Source organism: Schistocerca nitens, chromosome 9 (assembly GCF_023898315.1).
Source record: "Schistocerca nitens isolate TAMUIC-IGC-003100 chromosome 9, iqSchNite1.1, whole genome shotgun sequence".
Lineage (NCBI taxonomy): Eukaryota > Metazoa > Arthropoda > Insecta > Orthoptera > Acrididae > Schistocerca > Schistocerca nitens.
In genome coordinates, this window is record NC_064622.1 from 403,242,630 (window position 1) to 403,261,606 (window position 18,977).

Here is an 18,977-nt window from a genome sequence, read left to right on the forward strand (position 1 = left end):
TATTTTGCAAGTAAAGAAAAATGTATCAAACGGGGCTAATCAACACAAATCCATCTTTTAATGGTGTCCCATAAGATTAGATTATCGGCAGTTTGTCATAGACATTGTCTTGCCTGTAAAATGTTTATTAGGTTTGCTTAAATTGGACTATGTAACATATGTGTTATTGAATGGAATTGTGTGTAGTAGTCATAAGACTTTTGCTAGTTATACTGTATCTTGCTTTTCCATTTAATTAGTAGTGTCGTGGCCTTAATCTTTATTGGAAATTATGCATTTAGCCTGAACTCTACATTTTCACTTTATTTTGTATCTCAGGGTCGTTAGTGGTTTTCAGCTGAGGGTTCTTAATAAGACTGTGTTAGTTTTTTCCTCTACTTTCCTAATCTGACTTCACATGCTACAGGATGGAATGAAAAGCCACCTGTTCGTCTCTGAATAAGATAACATTTTTCTTCATCAGCAAAGAATTGAAATGAACTGTTATTATTTCAGCTCACGAATTTGATGCTCGTCGTCGTATGATTTCAAAGACGTTTTATCAACAACTCCGTTCCAGTGAGCGTCAGTCATTGGTTGGACCACCAGAATCAATGAGGGAGCATGTAGTTGCTGCTTCTAAAGCAATGAGAAATGGAAACTGGCTGGCATGTAGAAATTTCATCATAAATGAAAAAATGAATGCCAAGGTAAGTTTGAAACAAGACTTTGCAAAAGTGAACTTACGGTATACCAGGCTCTTCCACTGCTCGGTGCTGTTGGTACGTTTTGTATACAGACACCTAGGATAATAACTAAATCTAATAATTTTTTTTAGTGGAATATGCAGATTGATTTATTTTCAATATGGAAAGCAGGAAGAAAACTAAATTTGCTGACAGACCTGTAGCGTAGCCTACAACCTAGGTTAGGTTGGAATATGACAGTTTGGTTGTAGTTGGCGAAGTCAATGAATTTCAACATGAAAATGATTGTTGTCATACATTAATGTGTACTTTAGTCTCAGACGTACGTTCGTCATTGCAATAACCTACTTGTATCTCTGTCTTCCTATTTTGCATTATTTATGAAGCATAGGAAATTATGAATGAATATTCTGATTGGCTACCAACAATCAACTCATGAGTCGTCCTGTTCACGTCTCACCATTTATTGCATCAACAGTTAACAGCAGCAGCCCACAACAGAAAAACAGTTGTACATCGTAAGGGCATATCTTTAATTAAATTCAAAGAAAAAAATTTAATTAAAACTATTAAAAAATTATGGCGTATCATGTAAATAATCCTAACTGTCAGTGGGGAATCTGCAAATGAAATTGCTGTTCTAGTTTTGAGTAGCCAGAGCTAAATGCAAGTAAAATTATCGAGATATTTCTTGTTTTTTAGTTTAGTTTGTTTGTTAGTGCATGTGGTTGATTTTTAAAAATGTTAAAAAAATTTGGTTTCTTCTAGAATATTCATTTTCTTCCCTTTCTTTGCACAATGAAGGATTTGGAGGTTATTAAGAAAGTTTTGGCATAAATGTTTGTCATTTATGGGGTGCATTGCGAATTTATGTAGGTTATTCTTGTTAGATTTTGTGTTCACTGTGAAATGAATGGATTGTACTATTGAGACTAAAAATGCAATGAGGTTTCCCAAAGGTGTTGTATATGCTCCAGAGTGGAAAGAAAGGAAGAAATTAGCTATGTACAAAACTTTAAGGAATCCTATGTAAGATCAGTAAGAAGGAATACCTTCTTTTAATGGGTGACTTAATTTGGTAGAATTGATAACACAAGAACAGAAAACAAAATAGGACCACATGAAGAACCTGTAAAAAGTAGAAGTGGATAAAAACGGATTGAAATAGCATTTTATAAGAAACCCTACATATGCAAGAAATCATTCCCACACAAGGATGCACATAAATACAACTGGTCTGACTGTGCTATAACCAATGAGAAACTAGAAAGTAAATGCTTGACGCAAAAATCTTTAGGGCCTATGAAATTGTCAAACTCAATAGGTACAGAAAAATTTCCACCTACGTAACTGAACGACACACAAAGTGAGGAGAGCCAGTAAATCAAATCCATCTGCTATATAGAGTTGAGCTCTCTCAAGGACAAAGAATCAATTGGATGTACCAGAGAAGATTAAGAGAAATTGAGTAGCTTCAAGCAGAGGCAACTGTTGAACTAGAATGGAAAAGCCTGACCAAAATTGTGAAAGCAGTAGCAAAGTACCACAGGAATAAAGAAGTGTTGAGGTCGAAAACAATGACTAAAAATCTGAGACGAGGATATCAAGAGAGTTATCTGTTTGGTTGTCCCGTAGTGGATACTAAGGAGTTGGTGGATGCAGTTACAGAGAAGACAAGAATGAGATTCACAAGTAGTATTTGATAAGCTTTGTTTCACTTTAACTCAGTCCCCAATGACAAGTCCAAATCACTAATGTGTAAAAGTCCTGAGTGTCAAGACAGGTCCATATATATGCACTGTAGTAGCAGAGACTGTGTATTGAGGCTTCGTGATCAGATCACAAGCTGGACTGGGGCAGGTGTGATGTGCAGCATTCGTATGTCAGCTCTGGTAGCTCTGCTGGTGCATGGGCTTATTGGGGCTCATCTCAATGGCAGACGCAGATGGACGGTGCAGTCACACAGTTGCTCCCAACTTTGGGATGTGGACTGGCATGGTGTGGTATCAATGGTTTAGTTGGAAGAAATGCTTATAAGTGTTATTTGGCAACAAAGAAAGCAGAGGACTTTACTGACTATGAAAGCTAAAAGAGAAACTAGAAAAAGGCACAGAGAACAATGTGCACATTTAAAAACAACCTGGAAAGAGATGTAGCAAGACATCCAACAGTCACAATAATTAAGAAATTAAACACATAATTAAGATGTGACTCAGACATTCCGGAGAAGAACAAAGAGACATAGCAGATATATTTTCAAGAGCTGTGTCTGCAGTATCACACTGGGAAACAATTGTTGTTGAACTTTATGAACAGAATCTGGAGAGGAGGAACTCCACCACAAAGATGGCAGAGAGCATTTGTCATCCCAAACCATGAAAAAAAGTGATGTCAGAGGCTGCAGTAACCACAGAGGAATAAGCTTACTCAACACAAGGAAATACTTTGATATGGAAATACATCTAGCATTTATTGATTTTAACATATTTACTGCTGTGTGTATCAACCTGATACATAAGGTGACTTCCCTGGCTGACAATGTGTGTATCAAATTGATACACATTCCAGCCCATGTGTATACAGCTACATTGAATTCAAATGGGTATATAGTTGCCCAGGCCACCCGGAGAGGCTGTGCATTTTCAGTTCCAAAATTCATTGATGGATATTGTGACAGTCGACTCTTGTAGTTTGTCTTACAGTCAACTATTTCTTTGCATTTACAACTTCTGCACACTCGGGGGAAACCATGCAGCAATGTTGCTAGAGTTTGTGTGCAATTGAAGTCATGTTTCGTAGAAGATTGGAGCTTGTTTTCATGTGAGTCTGTAATAATGTTGTGGGTTGGCTGGAAGAGGGAAGTAAATTCACTGGCAGTGAGTCCAGTTTGTTTGGTAAAGTATCTGACTGATGATCCGGATTACTCTCCTGAGTGTTCTGGTCATGATTCCTACAGTTCTGATGCAAGTGGATTGAGAAAAACAAAAATCAACTGTTGGGGGATCAGCAAGTGCTCCTCCCAGGGACATCTCCGAAGTTATTTGGCATGATGTAACTGGAAATATGAATGATTTTAGGACAACCTGTAATGAGGGAATTGCTGACAAAAATGACTGGAAGATGTGATGAATTTGATTTTTACTGATCGCTTTCTGATGATCCGATTTTGGAAATAATAATCATTGGGCCAAATCATCATACTGAGTAACAGATGATTAACAATATTGTCAATGGAAAACGTACAGAACACAACAGACGACAACATTGGGTGGACACAAAAAATAAATATACAAACTTATAGCTAAGTGTTCCAAGTATGTTCATAAAAAAATTTAATTCTCCTCCTGCAAAAAATAAAGAAGTTAGAGATGATCATGCAAAACTTTTTGAATGCCCTTTGTACATTTTTGGGACAATTCTGGCACAAATAAAGGCATTATGTAGATTTCACCAGTAGTTGATCAGAATAACTATGAATTTCATTAAGTGAATTGTCCTAGTCAGAAAGTTTGCACTGATGAAACTATGGTGCTGTTCAGAGGAAGGCTTTTGTTTTGTCGGTATATTCTGGGGAACCATCATAAATATGGTCTCAAGCTGTGTTTTTAGGGGGGATGTACCTGTCATGTGAAAGTGTATGCTGGAAAGGAGATGGCCCCCGAAGATCATGAAGTGTCTCCTATGTAGTGATGGAGTTGATGGGTACATTGTTGAATGCTGGATGCACTCTTTATGCTGACAATTACTACACAACTGTTGTCTTAGCTCATAAATTGAACAAACTTTCAATCCACCTCATTGACACATTGAGGAATAACAAAGTACAATCCAACAACTGTAGTGAAACGAAAGATCAACAATGGTGAAAAGTTCTACATGCAGTAGAGTAACACAAGTTTACTGAAGGAAAAGGAAGGACAAGCGAGATAACTTGTTTCTGACCATTAAGGAGTTCCAGAATTGGTACTAGTCACCTCAGGAAAAAGAGCAAACAAAAAGCCAATCACAATTTTGGAATATAATCCTGCAAAATCCTTCATATGTGTGTCAGATCAAATGGCATCATATGCCCCAACTTCATGATATATAAGGGGAAACATTCCACGTGGGAAAAATATATCTAAAAACAAAGATTCTGTAACTTACCAAACGAAAGCGTTGGTATGTTGATAGAAACAATAACAAACACAAACACACACACAAATTTCAAGCTTTCGCAACCCATGGTTGCTTCATCACGAAAGAGGGAAGGAGAGGGAAAGACGAAAGGATGTGGGTTTTAAGGGAGAGGGTAAGGAGTCATTCCAATCCTAGGAGTGGAAAGACTTACTTGGGGGGAAAAAGGGACAGGTATACACTCGCGCGCGCACCCACACACATATCCATCCGCACATAACAGACACAAGCAGACATATGTAAAGGCAAAGAGTTTAGGCAGAGATGTCAGTCTAGGCGGAAGTGCAGAGGCAAAGATGTTGTTGAATGACAGGTGAGGTATGAGTGGCGGCAACTTGAAATTAGTGGAGGTTGAGGCCTGGTGGATAATGGGAAGAGACGATATATTGAAGGGCAAGGCAGAGCCATGTGTGAAAGCACCCACGTGATTTACCAACTGACCTGCCTACACTGTGAAGCTTTCTGTGTGGGAATGACCAGCAACAAACTGTCCATTCGCATGAATGGACACAGGCAGACAGTGTTTGTTGGTAATGAGGATCACCCTGTGGCTAAACATGCCTTGGTGCACGGCCAGCACATCTTGGCACAGTGTTACACCGTCCGGGTTATCTGGATACTTCCCACTAACACCAACCTGTCAGAACTCTTGAGATGGGAACTTGCCCTTCAGTATATCCTCTCTTCTCGTTATCCGCCAGGCCTCAACCTCCGCTAATTTCAAGTTGCCACCGCTCATACCTCACCTGTCTTTCAACAACATCTTTACCTCTTTACTTCCGCCTCGACTGACATCTCTGCCCAAACTCTTTGCCTTTACAAATGTCTGCTTGTGTCTGTGTATGTGCGGATGGATATGCATGTGTGTGCGAGTGTATACTTGTCCTTTTTTCCCCCTAAGGTAAGTCTTTCCGCTCCCGGGATTGGAATGACTCCTTACCCTCTCCCTTAAAACCCACATCTTTTCGTCTTTCCCTCTCCTTCCCTCTTTCCTGATGAGGCAACAGTTTGTTGCGAAAGCTTGAATTTTGTGTGTATGTTTGTGTTTGCTTTTGTGTCTATCGACCTGCCAGCGCTTTCATTTGGTAAGTCACATTATCTTTGTTTTTAGATAGATTTTTCCCACGTGGAATGTTTCCCTCTATTATATTGTCTCTAAATTGTCAAACCTCATTTTGTATACCAAGAGACAAGTTACAATGAACTAGTGAAACAGAAAATGGTTTCAACAACGTGAAGACTTCCTTCAGAGGCCGCAATTTTGGCATATCCTGTTCCACAAGTTCCTCATGCTTTGATGGGCGATGTGTCTCGCAACTTCAGCGACAGGTAAACCAAGAATGGCAGCCCGTGGTGCTATTCAGTGAAACTCTGTCTCCCTCACAGCAGAGCTGGTCAACATATGATGGTCATTGCTGAATCCTGCTACTAGTGTGTGTGTGCGTGCGTGCGTGCGTGCGTGTGTGTGTGCGCGTGCGCGTGCGGGCGGGTGGGCCGGCAGGCGTGCGTGCTCTGAGTGTAGTGTTGTTGCGCATGTGTACTCAAGTCAGCCACCATATGGCTTTGAGGTAGAATACTTACCTACTGCACAGGCAGTTTGGGTTCAATTTCTGGCCGATGGAAAACTATACATATTATAAAAATGGCTGTATGTATGTATGTATGTATGTATGTATGTATGTATGTACATGTCTTCGTTCCACATCTCTCGTTAAATCACTGGATCAATTTCAACCAAAGTTGGTACACATGTCCCATACTGTTAGGCAACTAGCACTGTGGGTTAAGTCTGCAGCTCGTCGTGTAGTGGCTAGCATTACTGCTTCTGGATCACAGGGGCCTGTGTTCATTTCCTGGTCCAGTTGGGGATTTTCTCTGCCCAGGGACTGGGTGTTTGTGCTGTCCTCATCATTTCATTATCATCATCATTTGTGACAGTGTAAAAAAAAAAAAAAAAAAAAAAAAACCCTTGGACTGTGTAAAAAAAACTTGGACTGTGTACGGGTGCTGATGACCGCGCAGTTGAGTGCCCCACAAACCAAACATCATCATCAAACTGTGGGTTAAGAACCAGCAACCTGTCGTCGTCAAAAACAGAGAGATCCGTGAAAAACTGCTGAATCATGTGTAACTTAAATTTATTACCTCTGTGCTACTAATTCTATTCTCAATAAATTTTGCAGACATTATCCACATATGCCACTGAATGTACCTACAGAAATATACTATTGTTCGACACACAGTTAGAGAGATATAATATAACACTGAGATGCGCGAAAATATGCCGCATCATGCATGAACATTTAATAGATTTACTCTTTACTACTGACACTCTCCTGCAGTTGAGTCAACTTACAGAAACCCTTGACACCTGGCAGCACTTCTGACAGCTTTCAACTGCGAAAACTGCTTTAGGCAAATATAGTAGCTGTCAGTAAAGCTACGAAGAGGCATTGTGAAAGAGATGTTTACAAAATCACGTTTTATACATGGTGGAATAGCTGTGCCCAGTGTGCAGAAATTGTCCAGGATCTTTGTACATGTGTTTCACAATTTCATGAATACATGGAAATGAAACTTTTTTTTATGTTATATTGTTGGCTTTCAGTAAATTGTGTGGCCTTTCAGGAAAGATGAAGATAGCTTAGGCCACTCAATTTACACACTTATCATTCGATTTCACAAAAACTATTTGGCCCAAAAATTTGATTTTTACACATCTTTTTGACTGGTACCTTCCCCCCAATAAATGACTTAATTTTGTTTCGACGTTCAACGCAGTTATTGTGCAGCATTAAATGGAGTAAACCATTGCCTTTTCATTGTTTTTAATTGCTCTGAAGGAAATATTGGAGGACAAAATTAGAAAAACCAAAAACTTATTATGGTTTTAATGAAGAGACAAAGCACTAGAAATTTCAATAAATTTCATTCAAACGAATAAAATTCATGAAGTAAGACATTTCGATATTGGTTTTAAATAAAGAAAACATTCAGCACTGACAAGGTTTGAACTCAGAACCTTCTGCTTGGCAGCCAAACACCTTAGCCATTATGCTAACGCACCTCATTGTTCAACAGCACGCCTGCGGGACTCTATCACGCAAAATACCAACAAAAACTGTTGGTATGACTATGAATTACTCACGTTTCGTCGAAGTACAATGGGAAATAAACAATTACCGCTGTTCTTTATTGCGAAAAAGCGGTTCGTGAGAATGATACAAACACCTTTCCTTGCTATCGCCTGAATTAGGAGGCTTATTGCTTGTTTGGTTTAATTAATTAATAGAATATGAAGCAATTGGTATAAAGAATGCTTTTTCCAAACCTTCTATAAAAGAAAGTCTATCAAGACATTGCTTTTGTTCTATTACTTTATTTATGACTGAACGTTTGTATAACTGAAGACACTCGTCCATGCTCTGCAGTGCAGTCAAGCTCTGGAAACGTCGTTCTCTGTTCATTGGCTGACTGTGTTTTGTGGCGTCAGATGCGCAGAACGAATCTAAACTCTGCCGCCGTCATAAATGACGGCTGGTGATTGACAGATCAGTTGTTGTGGATTATGCTTTGTAGCTAGGCGATCACTATATACATCTTGATAGTACTCTGGTACTGGCAACCACTAGTGGATACCATGAAAGGCCATATAGAGGGGCAATAGAGATTGTTAAACACCCAAGAAAATTGGATAGGAAGGAGGAGGGTGTGAAATTGAATGGCATCGGGATCTCTGTGTGAAGAAGGCATGTATTAGTTTTCCACCATGGGTGATACATAGCAACAGCGGACAAGAGCATCTGACAACGGCCAATTACACCTGGGTGTTCAAAGAATGTGACATAAGGCCACTGCGAGCGTGCTTAAATGGTATTTTTTGCTCCAGTCTGTAGTGACTCAGGGTGTGAACTGTACACTCAAAGAAGCTATGATCCTCGTTGAAAATGTCCGCAGGTGGAGGCAAAACATTGGGTTTTAATGTGAAATCCATTTGACCGCATCATGATTGCCTAGAATATTTCATTAATTGCAAATCTGGATGTTACACATTCTTTCGATAGAAAGTACCATTAGAACTTGGGGGGAGGGGGTTGCTGAAGAGCAATAGAACCTCTATTTTATCTTGAGCTGCAAGTTAACTTAATTTATTGATTGTCTGTGTTCCTTGGTTAGCTCTGAATTGTTTGTGTTCTCATGACTGTTCTATTAATTTTGCAATAACAATATTTACATAAAATCAGATTATTATGCACTGATTAGATGTTCTAATATTTTTTGAAGGCAACACTATACTCACAAAGACATCATCTTGTATACTCTTTTAACAATAAAGACTTCACATCGCTTTTCTCCTTCTGTAAGAATATTATGTTTTCTGCTCAACAGCTGTAGCTTCGTTTTGTCTGCAAACCTGTGTTCTTTGTCTTCCTTTTGTCAGCAAACCTTTAATCTTTGCTTACCTTACACTACATTTTTAAAATTTTATTATGATAATCGGGACTTGACTGTATTGTGACAGTTCAGCTGATTACTAAACAGAATTATTGGACTGTGATATGTTATTCCTTCACTGTAAATAATGACTGAACGAGATGGCACTTTGATATACTGTCACATTTTGCAAACACCGTGAACCTTGGCAGTTTATAGCTGTGTTTTTTTCTGTTCCAGGTGTGGGATCTTTTCTATCAGGCAGATAAAGTCCGTACTATGTTAACAAAGTTGATAAAGGAAGAAGCCTTGAGAACATATTTATTTACGTATTCAAATGTGTATGATTCCATCTCCATGTGTACGCTGGCAGAGATGTTTGAATTAGAACATCCACTTGTACATTCTGTTATCAGCAAAATGATAATCAATGAGGAACTTATGGTAAATACAAAGTTTACATTACTTATGTGTGCTGTTACTTGATATCACAATTCATTCTCTCTCTCTCTCTCTCTCTCTCTCTCTCTCTGTGTGTGTGTGTGTGTGTGTGTGTGTGTGTGTGTGTGTGTGTGTGTGTGTGTTCTTCAATTTGATTATAACATGAAATTATAATTTAAATTTGTTATTTGTTGTGTCTTGTACCTACAGGCATCACTTGATGATCCTACCCAAACTGTGGTAATGCATAGGAGTGAACCCAGCCGTTTACAATCGCTGGCCCTTCAACTTGCTGATAAAGTCAGCAACTTTATTGACTCTAATGAAAGGATATTGGAACTTAAGCAAGGTTAGTCTTACATGTTTTTGCTTTGTGTGTATCATGTGCAGTAGATTGATGAATACAGTATTATTGAAAATTTATGAAGGTTGGAATATATGGCTGTCTGCAGTCTGTCTATACATTTGTCTGTTACTAAGAGTATTGGAGAGCCTTTTATTATGTGGCCATGGTGTGCGAAACATACATAGAAATTTAAGACTTCCAGAGTTCTTGTTGAGTGCATATAACTTTGTGTATTAGTAAAATCTTACCCACCAATGTAAATTACAAATAAAATCTGTTTGTTGTGGATACAGTGGAAGGTCTGGGGAATAATGTTGGCGTGTCAGTGTTGATTATCCAACAGGGTTGCAATTCTTCGAGAAACCCTGTAATTACATTTTACCTAGAAAAATCAGGGAAATCTGCGGGAGTTCTTTTTCCTAACTGCACTGAAATTTAATTTTAATTGAGTTCTATAAATCACAAATTTTAGTATACTTAATATATCCAAGTGTGTTAATTATATGAACATTATTCTATATAAATCATTGATGTTTAAAAACTGCAGTTAAACTACTGCTTATGAGAAGTGTATCTCAGATGAGAGGAAGTGAAAGTTGTTATTGTGGTATCTGCTTCCCCTGACCCCACTCACTGTTAATTTATCAGGAGCTTCTTGTGATACAATCTTCCTCCCCATACCTGGAATTCTTCCTCCCCCTCCTCCAAGTTTAAGTAGTGCCCCTGTCCAGGTTTGCTATTGTGTCCATTATTCTTTGGCTAAATTGAAGCCTTACATTACCATACAAACACATGTTCTCCTGTTGATGAAGCGTATATGACAGGGCTTGGCTTAGCTGCCTTTGTAACATTACAGATGCGTATGATGTAATGTTTGTTCTGTGTGGGATAGTGTCCACCACAGCACTTGCATAAAGTAATTGTGGGCCCAAAACTCTCCGTTTTTCTTCTGTACAACTTTGCTGCTTGTTACCCCATTGAGTGTATGCTTCTTGACAGATGAGTCATCTTTTGTCATAGTTCTTAACAGATCGTTATTTTCACTATTTTCAGATATTCTCTACAGTCATTCTGGTTACAGTATGAACAGCTATCAAAATCATAGGCCATATGTACCAAACATTTTTGATGGAAACTGTTTCCATATACAGCACACACACACTTCTTTCACCAGTTCTTAATATTGATGGCAGTTCTTTCACAATAACAGATTTGAACTCCAAAACAATGTTTTGTACTTGTCCAACATTGTTCAGCATTTTATCTGTTTGCGATCTGCGGGTACTTGAAGGACCATTAATATTGCAATGACTATCTGTAAACTGTAGCATAAGCTCAGTGAACTCATTTGTCAAATGACTGTGCTATCTCTTGAAACATTTTTTTCATTGTCTAATGAGTCTCAATATCAATACATGGCTTTTGAAAATGTCAAGTTCAGAGGGCATTTGACATACTTCTGTGTAAACATTGAGCACAGGTACAGTTTGCATTAAATTTTAATCTGTACAGAACATATAAATAATGATATAAGTATTGATGACGTGATTTTAATATTGAACCTGAAAGAAGTTTTGATTCACAAATTTTGTAGAGTTACCATGTAACATCTGGACTATTTTACAGAGTTTGTCTTCATTTGTGCATTACAGGTAATTTTTACAATCGAGGAGGCAACCAAGGTGGCTTCAGAGACAGGCAGAATTTTGGTCGCCAGGGTCAAGACTGGGGCAGACAACGACGGGAACGTGGAGATAATCGAGCGTACTAATTTCCAGTTTCATATGTGTGTGCATGTGGCACTGTTATGGTTATACATATTATATAGCAGATCCTTGTTTTATAGTATTCACCGTGGTTGTCAGAATTGTGAGTGTGATTTGTAATGTGTGAGTTAAATAAAATTAAATAATTGAATGTGCTCAAGATCTAAATTCACTTACTGTCAACCTTAATGGTTCATAGCTGTATCAGTGGTTGTCTGTTGCAAGCGCATCATATACAAAACTTCCTGTGGCAGTGTTGGGGATTAACTGTGCAAGGTACGATAACAGGCAGCATGGAGGGGTTGCATGCTTAGTGTGAAAGATATAGTCTGTAGGTAATGAAGGGTTCAATGTGGCACTCCTTAATTACTACTGATTTTAAGACCGTTTCTAGTGTTCAATTATAGGAGTTATGGGTAAGTAATACATTGATGCCAGTCACTTAAAGCTATAGTAGGGATCAGCAAAAGTGGCGACTGTGTGGGGTAGGTCAGTTCTCCCAGCACTTCTCCCCCTTTGTTTCAAATTGCCAGTGAGAAGCTTTTGGTTTGATCCAGGACTAAATGCACACTGTTGCCCCAGTTCCATTTCTACAGCAGGTGCTGTCCAGCTAGTTTTGTAAGAAAGAAGTACCAAACAAATACATACCATGAACAGATTTTATGTAACAGCACTGAGCTTCATTCTGCTGCTGCTGGCAAGGCTTAACAATTTTGTTTGCTACCCAATGTTTGCTTATGTGTTAGCTATATAGAAGTGTTGGAGGTTTGCAAAAAGATAAGTTATTCTTTTTTGTGAGTTAAAGCTGCATTTTCCAAGGTGCAGCTGTTGTTTCCGACTGCCGCTGGGCGTGATGGCCTTCTATTGCTCAGGTATACAGCAATGTAACTGCCAGTCAACCACAGCTGCCACTGTTTCCCAAGGAGCAGTCCCAGCAACAGCACAGTGGGCAGTTAACAACAGAATGGACACAAACATGACCAAATTGTGTCTTTGAACTACTTACATATTTTACTGCAGGAGCAAGAGTGACAGTAATGTTATTATGGCTCTTATGAAGGAGGAGGAGGTAGAGGAAGAAAAAGAAGATTAATAATGTACTTGTGCCACATAGTGTTGAATATTGTTACAACATTTTTGATTAGGGGGCACCGTCGCACTTTTTGAGTAAATGTCAGTCACTTTGTAAATGTTTTACAACGTACAGAAAGTAATACACACGCACAAAAAAAAAAAAAAAAAAAAAAAAATGCACAACCAGTTCAAGAAATCCTTCAGTGCAGCTGAGAAACTCATAGTGGTGATAATTTTCTTCTCAATTCTACAAATTTTTGAGTAAAATTATCTGAAATAATTTTTTTTCTTTATCATAGTTCTAATAGTGTTAACAACCTGTAATGTTTTTGCACAATATGAAACATTAAGTAATTCCTCATTTGTTATTAAGAGCTAATGTTTATAGGTGGTAACTGAACACCTTCCTGTTATGTGCTGTCGTATTTTTCCTTTAAGATGAAGGTAGAAAACCTTTTGGAAGATAGTTGTTGACACACTTAATTTGTTTAGGTAATAACTTTGGCATAACACTGAAGCACTGTGAGAAAAGTCTTTATTTATTTCCTACCATGGTTTACAGCAACAGAGAGATAAACAGTGTTCATTAAAATACCTGGCTGCTTTTTTAAAAAAATAAATAAATAAATAAATAAAACATAAAAAGTTGTAAAAAATTAAACAACACTTCAGTTTTATATTAAAAGGAAATACGCCATGCTCTTGAGATCACCAGTCTCAAATAATATGTCTGTTCTGATGTACTTTTAAAATTCTCAGGTTCGAGTTGTAAACACATCACTATGTTCCATGTGCTTCAAACCAACTAAAATTGTGGAGTATGGTGATGTCATAGCAATAACCATGTCCAGTAGGAATAAATTTACATCTTCCTTCACAGTTCATGCTCTTCCAGATTAAGTGATATGGATTCAGCTTGTTATTACCTCTGGAATTAATCACAGCATTTGAAACAATACTGCCAGTCTTTTCATCCAAGTGAGAAAGTCAAGTACTGGAAACAGATCTGCAACAAAATATTCCTAGTAGTTCATTAACTGTATCAGTAATAGGCCAGATTTATTTTTCCCAAAGGCAGAGAAGTGATAAACAATTGGCAGATGAAATTAGTATGCTTAAAATCATAAAATTCACTTACCGACTTTCTTGTTGAACTGTATCCAGACAAGCGAAGTGATCATACAGAATCCATTCTGTGGCTTTGCTGAGATATTTTAGTCATTTCCAAGCTTTCTCTCTCTTCTGTTTATCTAATATGAGTCCCTAATGTTTCTTCATATGCTCTTGAAAATTTCACTCATTAAAAATAAAAGCATGTGAGCTTAAACTATATTTTTTCATGTTCTTGACAACAGCATGATCTTAACCATCTCTAGTATTTTCCTTCTGAATCTCTACGGGATACATCAGTAGAATTGCACAAATAGTACCACTTTCATTTCTTTATGCACTTTCTCCTTTATTTACCTGTTCCTTCAACAGAAAAACTGTAGGAACAAACTAAGTAATTTTTGACCAAATAGCGGTTATCCAACTGTGAGGGTGGTGGAACAAAATGTCGTTGTACATAGATGCTTTAAATTTGAGAGACACTGATGTTGAGAGAGAAGCTCACAGGGTATTACTTCCTCTGAGTGCCTCATTACAGTCTTCCTTGTCTAGACATCTGTCGCAGCACTGCTAACTGGTGTAGTGGAGTGGCCACACCTGCCCCAGCCACACGTTGCAGCCCAAACTCGGACTGCACAGGTGTAACTTGGCAGCCCCTGTTGCCCAGTGTCTCCTGTCACAGCCGCACACCACTGTTGGACCTTGGACAATGCACCTTAGGATCACTGAGCCAACAGAGGGGAGTCTTATATAAAGCACATGAATTTCTTTGTGATCCTCAGGATAATGCCAGAAAAGATGAAATCTTATGGTCACCGCAGACTGCAATAGCTAAGGTTTATGGTGTTTCACTATGGACCATACAGAGAATGTTTCCAGAAGCACTGGGAATGGAAAAATGTGACCAAGAAATAGGTTTTAGTTTTTGAGGAAAGATGGTGTAAGAACAACTGTCACTGATTTGGACAATTCCCAGAAAGTTGCTAGTTGCATTGTATTGGAATTGTATGACTGTATTTAGTATCTCATAAGGCAAAAGGTGGCAGATGTTTCACAAGAAGGTTGCTTCCACAGGTGGTTGTCATTCAAGAGGAAGAATTATAAACTTTTTGGGATTCAGGTGTGCAAAATACAGTGAAGGAGGATACATTCTGATGGAGAAATCCAGTGCTATGGCAGTTTTACTGAGAAAAATTCACATCATCAGTAAAGAAAATCACCACCACCACATTTATCATCTTAGTTAGACTTGCCAATCAGAATTTTGACAGGAACCTCATCTGACAATATTCGAAGGGCAATGCCAATTTGAAAGTGCTGGGTGGTAAAGGAAACATATTTGTATGCCATGCCGGATCATCTGAATATGGCTTTATCAAAAGTGTAAAGCTCAAGATATTTACATCCTCTAAATCCAGTAATTATAATGAAAACATGAACAGTTATTTATTTAAACAATGATTTTTAGATTTAATACTTGTTTTAGAGGAGGGTTGTACCCCATTACATGGTTCACGTCCTGGTGGTTTGTAGATCATTATTATTCATGAAGACACATATCAACATACTAGTTACTTTTGTCTTATAACAGATAACATTATACAGGAGGTGATCAGAAACAGGTTACAAAGCCTTTGGTGAAACATGTAAATTTTTAATTTGCTACAGCAAACTGACAGTACATATATTAGGTTATTTTTTGACGTTGTCTCCATATAGGTTTAGGCACTTGTTGCTTCATGAAATGAGTTTGAATATACCCTCCCGATAAAAATCCTGTCCTTGCGTGATCAGCCACATTGTCACGAAGTGTTTCACTTCTTCATCTGAAGCGAATCGTCAGCTTCCTAGGTGCTCCATCAAGTGACAAAAAAGGTAAAAGTCACATGGAGGGGAGCTGGGTTGTAGGGAGTGTGTTCGATGAAGTCCCAGTGAAACTGCTTCAACAGTTTAGTGGTCTTATTGGTTTTATGAGGTCACATGTTGTCGTGAAGGAAGATGAGGCTATCAGTGAGAAGTCCTGGCTGTTTCCTCCTGACTGCATCGCGCAGTCATTCCAAGATCTTCCGGTAGCAGTCACTGATCACTGCCTTCTCTCTTTCCAAAAACCCCACGAGTATGACACCCACACTACCCTATAACGTTTTGGCCATAACCTTCTTGCCAGATGGTATCACCTTAAATTTCCTTTGTCTTTGGGTAGGAGGGGTGTTTCCACCTCATTAATGACTGTTCACTGGTGAGGGAGTAATGGTGGTACCGTGTTTTGTCCCCTGTGACAATTTGGTGTAGAAGACTGTTTCCTTCTGTGGAGAACCATAGCAAAATTTCAGACTTGCCCCCAGGCACTACTACTTGCATTGGTTGGTCAGATTTCATGGAACCCATTGGGAACACACTTTCTGGTACTACAGAATATCATGAGCAATGTGACAAATGCTTTTGAATGACATTCGCAATTCTACCATCATATGCTGTAATGTGCTCCTCCTGTTGTCCTGAATGAGCTCCTCCACGTGAGCTGTGTTCAGATATATTGGTGGTGTGCTGTGATGGCCACTGTGATCCTCATCAGTGATATTTTCTCTATCTGCTGCAAACTTTCAACACCATTCTGCAACGTGTTGATATGAAATTACAGTCCCTTTGTAAACCTCCTGCAGTTGCCTATGCGTTTCAGCTGTGGTTGCATGTTTCACCCACCGAAATTGAATAACTGAGTAAATTTCGTCACAAGACCAGTTTCCAAACGAGTCACCATTAGTTTCTATCTACAACTAACTGGCTGAAACTCTGCTGTTGCCAGCTGCATGTATCAGAATTACTGCATTCTACTAATTTCTCTATAACAGATGAAACTCCAGGAATATAAGCCATGTAACCTTAGTTTCTGATAAACCCTCATAAATTACATATTATTTACCTCGGTTTTCCCGAGTTAATTTTCCTTTTGGTAAGATTGTTTAGCATATTGTGCACAGGGATGCTTAACTTGAACAGACCTATGTTTCAGTACTTGCATTCACAACAGTGTCACTTGGGCAAAAAGCTTGACATGTCCAAGTAGGACCTGCCCTCTGAGAGTTCCGTATAAGCTTAATTACTTATATAGATAATAATGTAATTTTCTGTGGCTTAATGGCATGGTGCAAGTCTTCCTATTGGACACCACTTTGGTGGCTTGTGTGTACATAACCTACCCCAGTAATTCAACCAAGAGAAGGGAACCTACAGTTTAATGTGCAATCTGATCAATGTGTTTTTTTTTTTTCTGACAACTCCCCACATAGTTGGGAGGTGAAGGAGAGGTTAAAATGGAAACTGGAAAATCTGTGGCCTTGCTGAGATTCGATCCCATGACCTCTCAGTTTATGGGTACTCACTTTACCACTAGACAATGGGAGCTGACATGTATTTTGATAGTGCTTATTAAAATATGTAATTTATATGACCATATTTTTTGATTGCATTGGCTTCGAAGCTTAAATTATATACATCGTCAAAGGATCGTAGAATTCAGTATTTGACAAATTTCAACATGAGTCCTCTACCCATTTCTGAAAAACAGGTGTGTTAATAGTGGGACAAACAGATGGACAACAAGGGTATCTTATAAGGCTTCTGTTTTTACTGATTGAAGAGTGTAACCCTAAAAATGACATGTTTAAAGTGGAAGAAAACAGGAGTTTACAAGGATTATCAACTGGATACCAACAGCAAGAAATGTCAATTCTGAAAGATTGGGATGTGTATTAGTCAGTTTGTCAAACATTAAGTAAGTTCTGGAGATGAATAGAAGACCAAGATGGACAGAGGAAAGGGAAAGGAGAAGTAATCAGTAGAAAAATGGAAAGAATGAGAAGCTGCAAAAATAAATGGTAAGAGGAAAAAGCACAGTAGCTAGAAAATAATCCCGCCACCCAAAGAAAAAGAAAAGAAAAAAAAAGTTGAAACATACAAGCTTAAACAGCATATGTGATGCATAAAGTAACAGGAAATGAATGAAGTGATACAGTTGTTAAGACTTTGGGCTAACATTGGGGGGGATCTGGGATTCAGATTTAATTTTCCATGGTTCCCATAAATGGGTTAAGGCAAATGCTGGTACGGTTGCCTTGACAAAGACTTGGCTGATTCCATTTTCCAATCCAAGCTTGGGCACCAAAAGAAACTAAAAGATAATTTCTTCAATTAATCTGGCACACAAATGGGAAAGGTTGGAAGAATTTGATATGTTTAAGGATTAGTAGGGTATTTACTGGGCCTTGCTTAAGTGAAGATGCACAATAAGGAGGTCAATTTTCCTCTTGCCCTCTAATTATTTCTCACTCTGTGTGGACCCCATTGCTTCTAATTTTATTATTTATTTTATGGCCTTCATTGGACCACTGTAGTCAAAAATACAAGGTTATAAACAAGTTGTTACACAGGGATACAATTTGGCTCAACAATAACTTAATATGATATTTAAGTAATATAATTATTAGCATTTATTCTTATATGAAAGGTGTTTTGCTCTTCTGTCTGCCCAATATTTCTTCATTCTTTCAGATATTTTCTTTCTTTCTTCATTTGAGACCACTCTTCCTGTACTCCTTTTATTGATTTTCATTTGTAGTCTGGTTTGCGGGTCTTGCAGTATTCTGGTTTTCTCTGTCTTGTTTTTTAGGTCATCTACTGTAATTTGGAGTTCTTTTATATCTTCCTTAATTTCTGTGATCCGTTTAATGTCGCTCTTGCTATTCCACAATTTTTGTATTATTTTTTTACTAATTCTGTTTTCTGGAGTTCTCATCAGATGTCCAAAGAATGAGATGCGTTTCTTCCTGATCGTGCTCATGACTGGTTCTATTTTCTTATATACTGTTTCATTTGATGCTATTCTCCAATGTCCATTTATTTTGTACTGTTTATTTATACATGTCCTAATTATTCTTATTTATA

The 18,977-nt window shown here is 38.2% G+C and overlaps 1 protein-coding gene across 1 annotated transcript in view; it reads left to right on the forward strand.

The window, feature by feature from the left end:
* Positions 1-12,004, forward strand: part of LOC126203138 (eukaryotic translation initiation factor 3 subunit C) — a 73,244-nt gene extending 61,240 nt beyond the window's left edge. The window contains exons 15-18 of the mRNA XM_049937385.1: positions 496-689; positions 9,537-9,740; positions 9,948-10,086; positions 11,736-12,004. Of these exons, the coding sequence (XP_049793342.1) occupies positions 496-689; positions 9,537-9,740; positions 9,948-10,086; positions 11,736-11,854 (656 nt within the window). The 3' untranslated portion in view covers positions 11,855-12,004. The remainder of the gene's footprint in view (positions 1-495; positions 690-9,536; positions 9,741-9,947; positions 10,087-11,735) is intronic.
* The last annotated feature ends 6,973 nt before the right edge of the window (positions 12,005-18,977 follow it).